Source organism: Sinohyriopsis cumingii, chromosome 11, assembly GCF_028554795.1.
Source record: "Sinohyriopsis cumingii isolate HCF-2022 chromosome 11, ASM2855479v2, whole genome shotgun sequence".
NCBI classification, from domain to species: Eukaryota; Metazoa; Mollusca; class Bivalvia; order Unionida; family Unionidae; genus Sinohyriopsis; species Sinohyriopsis cumingii.
In genome coordinates, this window is record NC_142971.1 from 106,584,495 (window position 1) to 106,602,298 (window position 17,804).

The following is a 17,804-nucleotide window of genomic DNA, read 5'->3' on the forward strand; positions in this document are numbered from 1 at the left end:
TAAAGATTCATACATGAAGACATGTCGAGTGATAGACAGACAGACAACAGAACATTCACGTTTTCCTTTAGAACTAACAAGGAGTGATATATTACCAGGAGGACACATTTGTGTATTACAACTATGAATCTGGACAATGTCAAGTAGAGAGCAATATGTGGTGCTGCATTGATAGGTGCATGATTGTGTTCCACCTCCGCAGGTCGCTGAACAAGATCCACAGGAACTCAAAGAGTAGTCTAAACGTTGAAGAGAGAAAATACAGAGATGATTCAAACATAAATTTTACAACCATACAGATTTCATCCCTACACTTCAATTATAACATTGACAGCCTATGTAACCAGTTTATTTCGTTAAGTATAATGAACTGTTAATACATATTTGTTATTTGTTAGTTGCAACCAGATTTAAGATTTTCGCCTGATGAGATCGGGTGACGTAATACGTCATTGTGGTGATAAGATCGCCTCGAGGCTTGTTTAAACATTGCCAGATTCACTGGATGCATTAGTGTCTGGAGAACGGAATTACGCTATTTTGGATCTACTTATCTTAGAATTATTACGATAACGGATAGTAACTGTTTGCATGTTATAAAAAGCTCATTAAGATGCAATACACTTCGCATGCGCATTGACTAAACAATTCTAAAAATTCATGCTATTTCTGAGAATACTCGAGATCATTAAACGTATGTGATTTTTTGTAATCTACCTCACAAAATTGGTCAGAGTCACCTAATTATTTTATGAGCTACAAAGTCAGCCTAAGCCTGGTGGTATGTGACTATATTTTACATAAATCAACGTCGCTGATTGCCTGAAAATAATTTTAAAAATATATGTAATGTAATTTTCCAAACAAAGCATTATTATTGGTAAATCGTAAGCAATAGTAGATACCCAAACCATTTTATTTGGTATCGCCACACAGTACTATTACATATAAACGGAAAGGTCACTTGGGTTTTACAAGGATATTTTTGTCATTAATGAGGTTTTCATTGTTTCAAAAGTTGATAGATTGTCCACAGGACGTAACTTTGTTTAACGCATCATTGTATGAAAATATCATTGCTTGGACAAAATTAACATTATTTAACGGGAACATAAGTAGTTTTATGTGAACAAAAATATGCTGAAACCGTTTCTTCCCCGTTTTATCGGTCGCTTAGGGTGAATTTGTTCGCTGGAAATTGTTTGAATAGGTGGTTCTGTTGTTTACTCTTTTGCCTACAGCATACATTTTAGACAGGCTGCGTGTTAAAAACATATATTCTAGGAAGACCAAACAAACTGCTCTGTAGCGTATTGTATCAGCCTCGATTTAAATACGCGTGTCCCCATAAATCTACATGTCATTTATTCCAGTACAGAGAAAAATATTTGACAATTTTTGAGTTATTGTAATGAAACTAGAGGATGGCATTTATTAAAATTTCGAGAAGAAAAGTATACAGTTTTATACCAACGTTTATTCAAAGAGATTGCATTGTCTCAATTTTGTCAAATTGGGTACACCGATATACAAATCCTGGCGACTAAATAATACTAATCTCAGTTAACGATCTTATCTCGCTTCTTTAGCCTGGCAATTAACTGATTGATGTTTAAACGTGGTATTTTATTAAGGCCGACATGTACGGTTTGGTCTTTCAAATGTGGGAAAAATTCAGCTCCTAAAGAATAAAAACCGGAAACCAAGATTTACTTCCCTTTCCCATAGTAATTAATGTGCGCGCACAGCATTCAGACAAATCTTTGTCTGACAAGTTACTCGAAAGGAAGAAAGGAAGATAAATGTTCCCACGTTAAGCACAATTTTTAAATGACGTCAAATAAATTTTGATAAAAAGGGGAAAATTCTGAACACTGTATTTGTAATAGGAACTTATGTATTAGTCACATATTGCCTTCCTCTGTCGTAGTCCCGCTGCCATATGCGTTGAAATTCATTCGGTTTGAGACAAACACTACATACCAGCATAGGAACCAATAGTATTCATTTTGCAATAATAAAGAAGTTTTAGAGGGATGCTTACATAATTTTGTTTAAGATGTTATCAACTTATTATTATAGCAGGAAACCAAAATGAAAATAAATCCCTCGATATTTTCAAAACAGTATTTTCAAGGAATACTACTATTAATTCTGAATCATTATTGTGAAAGAAAAATTTGAATTTAGGTTTGAGTGAACTCATTATGTATGAGGTACGGAAGCAGTCTATATGTGGTTCTATATCAAATACCGTATATCAAAAAATGAAAGTTAGAGGTCACTGATTAGCTGAAAACTATTACTGGAAATAATTTGACGTAACATTTCTGAAGAGATCTATGATTGGGAAATTGATTCCAGTATTAAGCTTGAACCCGTAGTCAATTTTATTGTCATTGGCGTCACCGCTATCGGATGTCGAAGGAGATATCCTACTGTACTGAATTTGTATCGTGGGCACCTACAGCGCATATTTGTAGAGAAAACAAATGTGAATCGTATCATATCAATTTCATCGTTTCAACAGTTTCTTCCTGTATAGATGAATAATAGAATGAGTGCCTGTTTTGCTGATCTTACCATGAACGTATAACAATTTGGCAGTAGTTAATGGGAAATGATGTATTATTAGTCCTTTCCCATTTAGTGGTAGGTGGCTTGATAAGATTGCGAATGGTGAGCTCACTAAAAGTAGTTATGAAAGGCTATCCAGTCATACGAAACGTTTCATTATTCAGCAAGAGATAATTATAAGGATTGGAAAGCTTGGAGAGTCAGCTAGCTAAACATGCACCAGGGATTCCCATTTCAAGCATTTAAGACAAAGAATTAGTTGACTATGGCATCTTCTTCCAACTTGACATTTTTCAACATAATAGGATTACAATATTTAAGAACCATTCGTATACTATTTTTAAGACACAAAATATTACAGACCAATCTTCGCTACATTCCCTATAGTAACTGTTCACCCTATATGTAAATTACTTGGAGATTGTATAACAGTATCTGCTATAATTACGAAATAATGTTGCAAAATAGGCAATGGAAAATGAATGCGCTTTTCCAGTTGTGCCCATTAGTGTGTTAAGGATATGTTTAATGAAGAGAAAGAATAGCATCTACCAAGCCTCACAGATGGTTTCTATTTGTTGTATGCTTCCAAAAAACAGATCCTGCTATCTATCTAAACAACGAACTGTTTACAACGGTGATATTTTCCAATGCCTAATTTGTCAGAAAGGAAGTAAACTACGATAATCCTAGTCTGAGGGTTTAGACAAAGGATGAAGTCTTTCAAAGTAAAATACAAGTTTATTACCTCGTGAAAAACAAAATCTACCTGATATATTGTTTCACTTAAAATAATTTAAATAAAACATAAGAGAAACGAAGGATGTAAGGAAAGATGTCAAAAGAGGACCTTGCAGAAACAAGAAGGAAATGGAGAAATTAAAAATAAAACAAAGATGGTTAACATCGTTCTGACTCTTTAACCTAAACCTGCTTTTACATTATCGACGGTGGTGCATATAATCTGATTCAGGAAAATTATATGTATTTAATTCAAGCTTATGTAATTTAAAAATGAATAGTTATTTGAAACTTGTACTTACTGCATGTTGCTGGTAAAGTGCAGCTTTTGGAAACAGTTCTAGAATTGAATGAAAACACAATACAACGATTGATTAATGATTTCTTCTATAATACGTCCTTACTGTAGAGAATTATATAATGTTCAGTACGTAAACTAAATAATCAATGATTTGCAACTAGTTCATTTGTGTTTATTTTTTAAAAGGACGGTATCGAAATTAAGTGCCTGGCATCAATGAGTTATATCAGGAAAACATATTGAAATAGCAAAGAAAACAACGAAATATCTCAACATTATTGGAAGCGTGTTGAATCGAGGTGATAAAACAATACAAGTATTGACGAAAATAACAAACCTGTAGTGTGAACAAGTGCTTGCACCCCACCACCATCCACATGATTCTGTGTATCTTTCTTGCTGGTAGCAGGTGCCCGTGTAGAAGCAAGTCTCGCTACAATTTCAAGGTTAAAGAGCTTTCATTTCCATGCGAATATTCAACAGATCGAAGTCCACAAAATGGTAGAGTTAGCTTGAGAGACACAATTTTATCATGATTGCATGTTGAACGAATGTTCCGTGTATTTCCAATATGTTTTCAACTAAATATGCTTTGTAAAGAAACTACCGGTAGTTGAATACTGAATAATCGCCTCTGTGTTCGGAGGAAAATATCTTTTGGAAAAGACAGTGATTAATACATTTTCCTAAAAACTGACACAACTTTAATTCCCTAACCTCCATGAATATTTGACTATATCAAATGGAGAATATGCAATTGATTATTATGGAGAATAAATAGAACAAATATGGAAAAGCTTTAAACCTAATGAATAAAGTACCAGCAATGATCCCATTTTGTTTGACCGAAACTTTCTTGCTTTGAACTTGCTGTTAATTGTCGGATAATTTTATAAATATTTTTGAACAAGTAGTGATGATGTCATGAAAGCAATTTATTCCCCAAAATATCGATGTCACATATCACAATTGTTAACATATGAACTAACAGTATTGAGCATTTTAAATTACGCAATATAGCAAACGTTTTAAACATATTCTTAACTATACGTAATGTTGTTAGACAGTGTGTTGTCTTGATCGTCATTGTTGTCGTTTTCTGTCAGTCGACGTTAAATTTGTACCACTGTTTTGTTTCCTTATGCTTTGTTACGCCTGACAAAATATTTTATTATTATTAGTGGTATTATTGGGTAAGTTAAAGTGACAAATATTGAATCTGCTATTCAATTACACGACACACTGTACTCCAAATTCATTACCAGCCTTTGCAATGTTGACGAAGATATTACAAATCAAATAGAAGACACGCCAAGAATTATACTGATTTTGTTTGTTTTCTTTTTTTTTATATTTCTTTAATATTGTCGTAGCTCCTACACGTGTCGGGTCAAGCCTCTATTGTAATGAATATAGTAATCAGACAACTGTTTAATTAATAAATAACAGAGCAGCTTATAATCTCATGTTAGCAGCTAAATTAAAATATCAACACGGTGAAACTGAAAACCACCCTTGGAAACAAAACAGTTTTGAAAATACAGTCTCAACTTTGAAGATTTGTATTGATATCCTGGATGTCTATGATAACAAAATTTTAACATAAAACGATATTTCAAGTTTAAAAATTAATTGTTGAATCATCTTATATAATAACACTATAAGAGCAGTCAGGGAACTCATGCTTTTACAATAAATAATACCTACCTGCCAACCTACTAACCTACCTATCTGTGTTGATACACCCATGCACGTGTACAAACATATATCCAAAGTTTTCGAAACATTATTCATAGTCTAAGGATACAGATGATACCATATAATATTTTAGTAATAGAATTGTAGAGGGCAAACTGAATAGGGATTTACAATATGTTATAGATGTATTACAAAAAGCATAAACTTAATTAATCCTTATCATACAAATACAAATGGAAACCAAAGGTAAAAAATTGTACTCAGAAGTACGTAATAAAACCTTAAAACTATTAAATGATCCAATCACTTTCAAACACTATTTATATAAATATGTAAGAAAATAGAAATTATGAAAATAATTAGAGGGTTTATATTAGATCACTTGTTTTAAAAGGGATGGATACAGATGGTGTTCATGTTGTTCTTATCGGTGTCGGCTTGTGTTGGTGGTGATTTGAAATGCTAATGGTATTTTAACATCTCCATCATCTCTCTTCAATCCTTTTAGATGGATACCAATTATGGATTTTATGTTAATTTCAGAAAATATATTCCTTCATTAAAGATCGTAAATGATTCAACACCAGCATATCTCAAATGTTAAAGTTCGTAGGAAACATTATCACAAGGAACACACGGATAAATTATAATAATGAAGCATGTATACCAACATTTTGAACAAAATCGTTTAAGAGTGCACACGAGCACCATAAGTACATTATAAAGTGAAAGTAATGATGAATGATTACATTTCGGAGAAATTAGTTTTAGAAATTCCGACGTCGGTGCAGGTTTATAAAACAGTCGCAACATAATATAAACAACACATAATGTTTCCGCTCTAACAAATAATGTACCTTCCTGATAATAGTATATAACTGTATTTATATAAATATCTTTCATTTGCATTCATGTATGCATGCACACATACCGTGCCTTAAGTCAGATCGAATGAAATACGTCATGTAGAACAAACTCGTTTAGGTTTGTTAAGTACATGAGCACCGTAATTATATTGGAAAGTGAAAGTATGATGAATGCCTATATTTCGGAGAAATTAGTTTTAGAAATTCCGACGTAGATGCAGGTTTATAAAACAGTCGTAACATACTATTAAAATAACTCATAACGTTTCCGCTCTAACAAATGATACCTGTTCAATGCTAACAACCGATACATGTTCTATTTTATCTGCATGTGGCAGGTGTGATATACTTTCATGTTAATAGTATACCCTCCTTATATAATTGCATTTATATAAATATTTGCATTCATATATGCACGCACAATACCGTGCCTTAAGTCTGATCGAATGAAATACGTCATGTAGAAAGAACATGCAAATCTTTAACAACATTTTGCCACATTTAACCTAAAGAATCGAAAAAGCAAATGTATCCATCATCTTTAGATGCAAGTGGGATGAAACTCAAGTCATTATGTGAACTATTTCATGTTAAAGTGCTTGATGCGATTTCAATATTATCTTGTCTAAGCCTTTCCCTTTCGTCTGAAGACTTAGTCTTTATACAGTACATTGTGATTGACATGAATAAGTAAAATGATGATATCACGCTGAGCTACAATGACAATGAGGTATAAAAAGACCTGTATATAGCATGAAATAAATGACAGGATATAATTATAAAGTCAAAATAGCTGGATTTTTGGCCTTATTTAATGCATTTAGCATCGCAAAGTTCATTTACATATTTTCATGTGATACTAAGATTTTTCATTAATCTCATAATGTAGTATTAGGAAAATGACTGCCTGGATGTAACTAAATTTCTACTGAACACTACATAAAATATGTAATAGCAATACGCGAGGACACTTGTTTGAAATATAAGTGGCTTACTAAAATCAAACTTTCTGGCATGAAAATATAGCATATTTCCTAAACAACTCTCAATATATTTCCATCTTATTAACCTTATACGACATTCCAAGTTTTGCAATGTGTCTTCTTCGTTCCCATAATTCTTCATCCTCATCATTCCTCATCCTCATCATTCGGTGCAGAACAGGAACCATACGGAGAGTATTAAAGTCTTTAGTTCTTCGTTATATAAGACCTGTTAAAGCTAATAATAAGAGACTACAATATATAGTATAAAGTCTTTGAAGCCTTACCCATAGGCCATGCAGACATACACTGTACACACAGCGATAAAAAGGATGACGTTCCCAGTAGGACGGTACACCTCCATTCGTATCGGGTAATGCAACTTTGAATACTACGAAAATCGACTGTCTGGGTTTATAAGCGTTGCCACTTTATATTTTCTTTGTATTGCCACTGCAATCTTTAGTTTATTTTTACGACTTACGTAGACACCTATCATTAATAACAGGATTGGGTCAGTACTTTCTGATTGTTTTGAACAGTTTAAATGATACACATTCTAAATTTTCCAAGGAATACATTACGTCAAAAAGGTCAAGAATTATTGTTTCACTTAATGCAAATTTATTCTGATTATATATCTGAAGTGTTTACTTTGGTACAATTAGGCCATTTCTAAACATCATAGTTAAAGCAAAACAAAACAAAAGTACCTTGAAGGTTAATAAGTGACACATATTTTTAGCATACACTGTCGAGTACATCATTAATGGGGTTTTGGTGAAAGGGGTTGTGGGTACTTCAATTTTGTATTTTTGTTTCTTTTGTTGTTTGTTTTGTTTGTTTTTTTTGTCATTATACCTCACACATAGTTTGTGTGTATATGGCACAAACTCTTAGAAAATTCTCCACTCTAACACCTTTAATTTTCACCACAGATTTTCCTCATAAAACCACCCCATATAATAGGATACAAGCTAGAAAATAGCTTAACAACTACATACGAGAAATTCAGCGATGTAGAGTCTGAACTTAAAAGTTCATTTTAATTGTAGGATAAACATTTCTAACGTGTCTCTCTCTCTCTCTCTCTCTCTCTCTCTCTCTCTCTATATATATATATATATATATATATATATATATATATATATATATATATATATATATATATATATAGTTGATGACAAAAATGTAAAATAATCTCATGGGTATGGAATGTAAAATTACGTGACGTACAAAACAATACATCAGCTCATAGGATATGACTCTGTTTACCTATTGTCTAAGGTCACTGATTATCAGCTTACATATCCCAAAATACCTTGAATAGTCATTGCTACAGTACATGCAAACTAAATACGCTTACATATCCCAAAATACCATGAATAGTCATTGCTACAGTACATGCAAACTAAATACGTGAATACACATTCATGCAGCTAAAAGAAGATTCAAACCTCTCTCTCTCTCTCTCTCTCTCTCTCTCTCTCTCTCTCTATATATATATATATATATATATATATATATATATATAGAGAGAGAGAGAGAGAGAGAGAGAGAGAGAGAGAGAGAGAGAGACAGACAGACAGACAGACAGACAGATAGATAGATGTGTGTGTCTGTATGTGTGAGAGAGAAAGACAGAGACAGAGAGAGACTCAGGCCGGTCCTCTATCATCCTCTCAATAAACACAAACGAATAATAAATGCTTAATGAATCAGAGCCTGGATAAAATGTGTGATCCGAATTACTTAGGAAGAGACAGATTTGTTACCAAGTGCAGGTCAAGTACTATGAATGGTAACACATCTAACACAACAGTTTCTTCTTGAAACAACTTTCAATTTCGTTTGACATACCTCGAATTACTTAATTATGGCAAATTAGTTTCGAAAGTTCTTCGCATGACAGCTATGCTTTCAGTTTAATACAGCGGTTTGGTAATTTAGCACTTAACACCTCGTGTTATAATTGGTTCACATAAAACTGATTTGTCAGAAAAGAAATTGCTTAGATTTTAAACACCAAATATAACCGATCGAAGACAGCATGAAATAGCAAATAAATTATCAAAAGCTAGAAAGACCATTACTTTAAGATACAAAGAGGACGTTACGCATCCAATCAATATCAAGTTGTTTATTTGAACAATGTTCTTACATGGCGACAGAAGTAGAGTACACAACTGGAATGGACTCATAAATAGGTAATTTGTCACTGCCGGTCAGTATTTTTAAAAATATATCCTATCCCTAAAATACACCTGCAATGGATTGTCTCTAATACGTAGTCATATTTTTAATGTTAAAGGCACAATGTATCCTTTTGAAGTCAATAGCCTTTACCATTTCTGCTGATTTACAAAGCACGATATTGGTTACACTTGGCTTTTACATAATAAAGTAGGCAACTATGAAATCCAATATATTTCGTCCGACAAAGCACTGAAATATCTGATCGATCTGCCATGGTGTATAGAGGGTTAACATATCGGAGCCTTGGTCAGCGAAGATGATCTTAGTATATATGCTGATGAGAACCTGTAAAACACTGAGACTATTAATGAGTGGAGCGGGATCATCATTCAATACTTTTTAAATTAATTTTTGGATGGTTACATTAGCAGAGAGAGAGATGCTAGCTATATAAGTCATTATTTTTTAGGAAAGATCTGCTGTCTTGTACAAATACCAACAACTTTCAATCGAAACACATTTTAAGTCAATACAGTCTAGAGAGAATAGGTTTAAAGTAATGAAACATGTCTAATATAGACTCTAAATTTCATAAGCAACCTCTCATACTGTATTTTGAGATTCCATGAATTGCTTAAAAGTGTATATATGTTGTTCACCAAAGACTACTCACCAAAGACTACTCAACAAAATATACTGCTTGTCACGTCTACAAATGACGATGAAAACGTCTTGAAGTTGGAAACATGGTTAATATCATCACACACAGAATTAGACACGGCACTATTTTCCCTTCAAGCACTCTGAAAGATACTGAAATTCCTCTCAGGAAATTAAAATTTAGCAGAAGCGGTCCTTTACACATAAAAGGCTACAGTGTTCAAAATCCTTACCCATGTCAGCTAATCTAGTTTTAAGGAAATCACTGGATTATCTTTTTTAAATGGGAGTGCATGCATGCACAACTAACAAGTTCAGTATCAGCCGTAAAGTTCGAGAGTCTGCTTTTAATTACATTGTACTCAATTGTTAATGATAAAGGAATTTATTTTAAATAAAAAAAGCTGCGTAACTCATTGCCTTACTAATACGGGTAGAAACAGACGTATTCACATTAACGGCACTACTTTCATTTACTTTAATAATATACATGTGGGGCCGCGGTGGTCCATTTGCTATCATACCGGACTCACGATTGAAAGGATGCGGGTTCGAATACTACCATCAGATCAGCCTAGGTAAGCTACCGGGATGTGCCCTCGGCCAAGGTATCTTACGGCCAGAGCACTTTACTCCAATTGCCTCGGCACTAATTAAGTTACTTGTGTTGCTGTGTCCTGAAGCACCAAATCAAACCTAATAATAAACATTAAAACTGTAATAAATGAATCGCTGTTATTAATCAAATTCATTCATTATCATACGGTTTAACACATTATTTGTTGATACACACGTCAACGCCATCTCCGTCCCGACTAAGCACGCATTCAAAAATAAAGACTGACCTGTGTTGTTAATGTGGGCGTTCAGGTTCATCTCACATAAGACAAGACATAGGCGCCAATAGCAGCAGAGGAGGTTAACATACCTTTTTCGGAAACGTCATTTTTGAAAAATAAATCCACATACGAAAACAAATATTAAAAAAATGAGCTCAATAATGCCACACCGAATCCTCTAACTTACCAAGAGTTTCTCTAATTGGGTTAGTTTTTTTGTTACTTTATCTTTGTTGTTCGTGTTGTTTTCTAAATTTGTATGTACGTTTTGTTTACCAGCCAGACGTTTCAATGAGGTCGCACCTCCTCTGCTGCTATAAATGTAAGTAATTAAATCAATCTCTCAACCAAATATTTTATCAATACCTATACGATATCGCGATCGAAGATCATGTAAAGTTCTTGTTATAAATTTGTGTGGAGTAGATTGTGCTTTTCAAAAGAAGTCTATGAATCATATTATGTCCATATCCCCATTACACCAAATCTGATAAATATTTCGCAGAGTATTTGTATCAAGTCTATTAAACACAAGTAAAATGTTGCAGTTATCTTTGATCACTTTAGGTATTTGTGTATATCGCTGAGTAACATAAATCACGTCTGCGTTTGTATGTCTACCTCCAGAAAATATTCTTGCTGGATTCGATTTTTTGTCCAGCATTACGTCGTCATATACTACTAAATTTTTTATAAATCCATCGAGGTCATCTACAGATGGGGCTTCATCGATATCGGTGATAAAATTAATAATATCTTCACTATCTTCGTCCAACAATCTTGCATTTTCATTAAAATCTTTAAATACATCGTAACATCACTGATCATTAACTGAGGAGCTACTAAATACATTTTATCCATCTTGAGCCATCTCATTATCAAATTAAGCAGTAATTGTGTTTTACCCGATCCGGATGGACCTATTATTGTCTGGGATAACATGCAACCATATGAACCAAACTAACATCCTTATAATCGTATTTAGTATTCTATAATCTACCGTGGCCGTATTCGACACAACTGCGTTGTATTTCTTCAAGAAAATCCAATTGTGTTTGTTACCACGAATTTTTCTACTTATCAAAATGAACAGCAAGTGACGCAACGGTGAAACAATTACTCAGTAATTGTTCAGCATCGTCATTGATATATTTTAAAGCAAGATTTTTAATTTCTTCATGGATAGAATCTGTGCGATAAATATCTCCATTAGGCCGTACATACTGATCATAATTTCCATCATCGGATCTTTGACATAACCATTCTGATACAGGATCATTTTTACTTATTTCCTTCGATTTTATGAAAATAGGGTTACTGAAGGATTAAGCAAATCAAAATGTGAAATTGGAAGAATTAACGTACTGTTCCTGGAAGTCTCAGATCTTTTCCGTATCGATGACGGGTTCCTGGTAACCTTAGACCCCTTCCCCTACTTTTGAAACCTCTTCCTACTATTTAATAAAAGCCATTTTATCAGCAGCTCCAACAGCACCAAGTGCGGCTGTTTTAACTGGAGCTGCAGCTAATAAAGTTGGGATATCTGCTGCAAAAAGTGGAAATATACCCCCTGTTTTAATTGAGTCTTTAACCGCACCAGCAGAAAGATTGATCTTAACGCCTGTTTTTTTATTGTTTGGCGCTATTGAAATGTCTGAATTGACGTTCCGTCAATGATAGTTTATTTCGACCACCTGTGATCTGATATTTTTTTAGTGATATTTTTATTCCACAGTTTTTCGTTGAACTTGATTGTATCATTTTAATCTGACCAGGAGTCAGACTGACACTAACATGATGATATGAAATTATAAATATGGTGAGTGATTTAATTACATGTTTTCTACTAGAGCATCAATAACTCTCATGCTTCCACCAGTACCTTCAAATAACAATGCTTTATCTCTGAGCATAACTGCAATTGCTCTAGAATTGACACCAGCTTGGTATACACAAGCTCGGAAGTGAATATCAACAATAGATTGTTTAAATAAATCTAAATGTTCCAACGAAAAATAAAAGATCGGAAACAGATTTCTAAAATCAAACTGATATTTGTAAACCGGTATCTCTATTTTGATCACGTCCCATAAATGTCATTAAATGATGATATGCACGTGTTACCTGATTATTTTCAAAACTTAACAATATATCTTCAGATGGTTCTTGATGTCCCTTTATCCGTAAAGAAACTTCACTAACTTCAAGTTCGTCAAATATCATATGACTATGTGTGTGTGAATTTAATCGAACAGTATTTTGTAAAGCGATAAATATATGTTGTGGTGCAGAGATTCCTTATTGTAATGCAATATGACATTTAAATAACCCCAAAACATTACTCTGAATGCTATCTGTAGTTACTGTCAACCATGATAACAACGATTTTCCACCTGAATTCATAAAACTAGTTAACTTTTCTTCTTCACAATTGTTGGAGTCATTATTGGCATCCACAATGAAAGTTTTGTTAATATTACTTTACTAGCATCGCTGATAGGGCGCCAGAATGCATCATCGTCAGTAGTTTTTCTTACAAGTACAACTGTATGTTTCGCTCCAAAGATAACTTATCTGACATTTCTACAAAATCCAAAAATGTGCCATAATGGAATTGCGCAAGAAAATGGTCTACTATTACCTTTCAACATTTATTTACGTATAGCAAATCCTAAGTTGAAATTTTCGTTCATCGATTCAACTGCGTTCCCAGCTGCATTTAGTCTCACGTTCTTACTCTCGGCGTGATTAGTGGTATCCTTTGCAAATATCATTGACGGAACGGCTGACCTCGAGTAATCATCGCTGTATCTTACAAGGCCAAGTATCGTCGTAGCAACATCAACGTTTTTTTTAATTATTTCATTATTTCTTCCGTTAATCATGTACCTAGGGCTGTGAAACAACGCCATAATACCATTGTTAACGAAGCCAACTCTAACATCGGCTTCATATTCAGTATCATCAGTTCTTAAAATTTCACCTTCTACTTCAATAAACGTTTCAGCGGGTAAGAAATATATGCTTGTATCTTAAACTTGTAATTCAATTCGACCACGCTGATCTGGCTGTCTTGCGTCATAAGAATAATATTGATAATCGCGTATTGATTCATCTGAGAGAATTGGTGCGTCTATATCAAACGCTGCATCGGATGCACATTTGAACATTTTATTATAATTGTTATCGTCTAACACGAGGACCACTTCCTGCTATTAATCTTGCCGTTATATTTGTTTCTTTTTCTGACCTTTTATTAGCCAACTCTGCTATTTTTGTATTTGAAGCATAATTTCAGTACTGGGTAATTTTACTGGTTGTGGTTTTCTTTGTACTAGTAGCGCTAATCTTTCTTTGATTGCTGAAAATGCTTTACCAGCGATATCACCAACAACACTAATACATTTATCACGAATAGTATTAATAGCTTTCATTCCTAATTTTATTGAATTCGGTATTGCTTTTGGAGCTATTCTTTAAAATAAACCCTGAACAACATCACCAAGTCCATCTCCGTAAATAGCATTGTAAGTTGGCAATCGTGAGATTACTAGCCTAACTATTACAGGCCCACGTTGAGCAGTGTGGATAATCATTTTTAAATTACATGCTGATTAATTAATTGTTTTCAGTCGCTGTGATAATCATCAGCAATGTCATTAATGAGAGAATGATAAACAGTACGATCCATAACACCAGAAGTATATGGGCTTAATAATGAACCAATGACATCTTTTCTTTAGCATGTTTTTAGTTAATAATGATTCAAGTGCACCTTCTTTTTGTCTTTTTACATGAAAAGAAATTTCACGATAATCACGGTCATCCTTGAAAAGTATATTTTTAAGCATAGAATATATATATATTTAATCCAATCATCTTCATTTTTGGCAAGATTCAACAAAATTGGGGTGGGGATTGAGCAGCAGCTATTTCAGTTGGGAGATCTGCTAAAATCTTTTTTGTTTGTTTAGGTTTTTGTTGTTGCTATCTTTGCAGTTTGCTCAGCAGTTTGTCTTACTGCTGGAAGAAGACCTTCAGTAGCTTCTGCAACTCTTTCAGAAACCTTTGTAATAGGTTTTAAAAATCGTTCTTTTTCTTAAGATATTCTACTTGATCTTCTTGTCGTTCTTGCAGTTTTTGTTCGAGAGCGTCACGAACAGGGAGATGTTTTCTAACTACGTCTAATCTTTCACTAGCTAATCTATTAGTGTAAGATTCCATTATTGATATACTAATGATTTAATTACTTACATTTATAGCAGCAGAGGAGGTGCGACCTCAATGAAACATCCGGCGAGTAAACAAAACGTACATACAAATTTAGAAACAAACACGAACGACAAAGATAAAGAAACAAAAAACCTAACCCAATTAGAGAAACTCGCGATAAGTTAGAGGATTTGGTTTAGTGTTATTGACCTTATTTTTTTTTTCGTATGAGGTTTAATTTTTCAAAAATGACGTTTCAGCAAAAGGTCTCTTCACCTCCTCTGCTGCTCCAATAGTGAAAAATGCCAATGCACAACAGAGCAGAAACAGCTATCCCTGGCTCGTACAGGACGACGAAGAGAATTTTCATGAAGAAACAATATTATCATACTGGCCAGAGAGATGTAATTAGTCCAAAATGAGAACCGAACTCTGGTCGGCGAATCTCAACACCCCATCTCCTTGCCCCTCCACATTAACATCCATACCCTCTCAACCATTAAAGGATGGCACTTTTGAGAACTAGGCATAGACCAGCCACAGGCATAGATAGCAATTTGCTCTCTCTCTCTCTCTCTCTCTCTCTCTCTCTCTCTCTCTTACTTTATACATACATACATACATACATACATACATACATACATACATACATACATGAGATGGAGAGATGGAGAGAGACTGAGCTTTTACTTTTCTTATAATATAGGTTCAGATTCGTTTTATCTTCCATTAAGATCGTTTATTATGTACTAATTAATAACATAAATATAATTGTATTGACCATGACCACTTTGTCATTATGAGGTTTACCTGTACGTAGTATCACGGCAGGTAATGCAATTCCTTCAGTACTTTAACTACTAGACGGCTGTAATCTTTGATCTCTTGTTCTGCTCTTTAGAAATGGATTAACATGTCTTACCTCACTTCGGGTCGATGAAAAATCCAGTGCACAATAATGGTACTATATATTTGAGTGTAATTTGCTGTCAAAATGAGTATACAAATGAAAGACATTAATAACTGTAAATAGTATCGTTATGTAACTGTTACCAGCTATTTGTTTTCTGTATAGCGATGTGTACAAAGCTTTCAATTATTCAATTCCACTTGAGTTTTCTTTAGCTCTAGCCCAGTAGGCAAGTGTATCATGCAAGAACACTTACGATTGGTATGATTATTTAAGTCGAATAAATATTTGCTTAAGATATCCAATAAAAGTAACCGTTACATGCAATACAATGGGAGGCACATTTTTAACAGTCTAATTACTAGATCATAAGCATTTAGTGTGGCAAATTGATTATATAAGAAACCGCAACCATATGTAAGTGTGTTGACAAAAGACTAACATTCACGAGTATCGTTTCTTTAACGGTACTTCATGAGCACCAGGTAGTTCTGACTGGTCAGATAATGAGCAGCAGAGATGTGTCCATCCCTTTGACTATCCATAATCTCTCTCTCTCTCTCTCTCTCTCTCTCTCTCTCTCTCTCTCAACAACTGGATGAAAAATTCATGAAACTATCTACATGAATTATCAATGTGATAACCATCTGCACAAGTAAACAAGTTTGGGGTCCCTCTGTTTGGACCCCTGGAAGGGTAAAACGTTAAATATACACGTGATAGTTAATGACGTTTTTGAATATCATGTAACCAAACTTTAAACACGCAGCCAAAAAAGGAAATGGAATCAGATTTTGAATCACAAACCCCATAGTGAAGGCACCAGTCCTGCACGTTGGTTCTACTTAATCCTTTTTTGTTGTGGAAGGCTTTACCAACCAGCGGATGTAAAATTTAAACGAGAGGCTCATAAGAGAGCTAACTTCAAATATCTACTGGAAAATATCAACTTTTGTGAATTGTTCAACATAATGTATGTCATTTCTGAGCAATAAAAAATATAAAATGCTTGGCAGATGAATTCACGCAATCGCATATATTCTGAACCGTAATTTGGTTGATACAGTGGAACCGCGAGTTGAAAATTCACTCTGAATGCATTATTTCCATCGTTGTACGCGAATAATTGCTTTCTACAAACACTTCGACGGAAAAATCTTTACAAGAGAAAACTTTATGTATTTATTCATCGCATATAATAACAACAACACAAAAATGACAATATATTACTGCACATATGCGTAATTCTTAGAATGAAGATATATATTTAGAAGGAGAGAAAAGAAAACTTTTTAAACTTTGAACAAAAATAATAATGTGGATACAAGCAATTAATTTTTATGATTATATTACACTGAGAAAGAAAAATGTTGAAAGATTTTAATGATCAGGTTCAGAAAGTTGTTTTCTCGATGTCAAGCTAATAGTATTTACATTTTCTCTGAATATATTACCATACTTTTTCACTGTTGTTTTCATCTATGCGAATGAATAATTTTTATTTGTTTTTGTTAGGTAGAAGAGATCAAGTAATATATTCGAGAGTGAACCACGTAACATTTTGCATATTTTTCTGTTTGTGTGTGTATATGCGTATACGTGTGCGTGTGTGTGTGTGTGTGACAAACGGACCAAACGAGGACAAAATATTAAATGTTATCTGAGCGTAGAATTCCCATTAAACATAATTTACAGGGAACACTATAGATTAAGTGAAGTCTGGCAACATAATTATAAATATCATAGTAAACAGATGACTTTTCTATACGAATTCTCAGAGTAGTGTCATAATCCGAGTTTAGAATTGCTGTATCTGAGATT

General features: G+C 33.7%; 1 protein-coding gene across 2 annotated transcripts in view; it reads right to left on the bottom strand.

Moving 5' to 3' along the window:
• The window catches only part of LOC149789232 (coadhesin-like), a 40,903-nt gene extending 33,303 nt beyond the window's left edge, over positions 1-7,600 (bottom strand). For both annotated transcript variants that reach the window (XM_089975400.1, XM_089975399.1), the window contains exons 1-4: positions 7,454-7,600; positions 3,957-4,052; positions 3,621-3,658; positions 96-239 (exon numbers count right to left, since the gene is read on the bottom strand). In XM_089975400.1, coding sequence (XP_089831526.1) covers positions 96-239; positions 3,621-3,658; positions 3,957-4,052; positions 7,454-7,530 — 355 coding nt within the window. In that variant the 5' untranslated portion in view covers positions 7,531-7,600. The remainder of the gene's footprint in view (positions 1-95; positions 240-3,620; positions 3,659-3,956; positions 4,053-7,453) is intronic.
• Between the last annotated feature and the right edge of the window lie 10,204 nt (positions 7,601-17,804).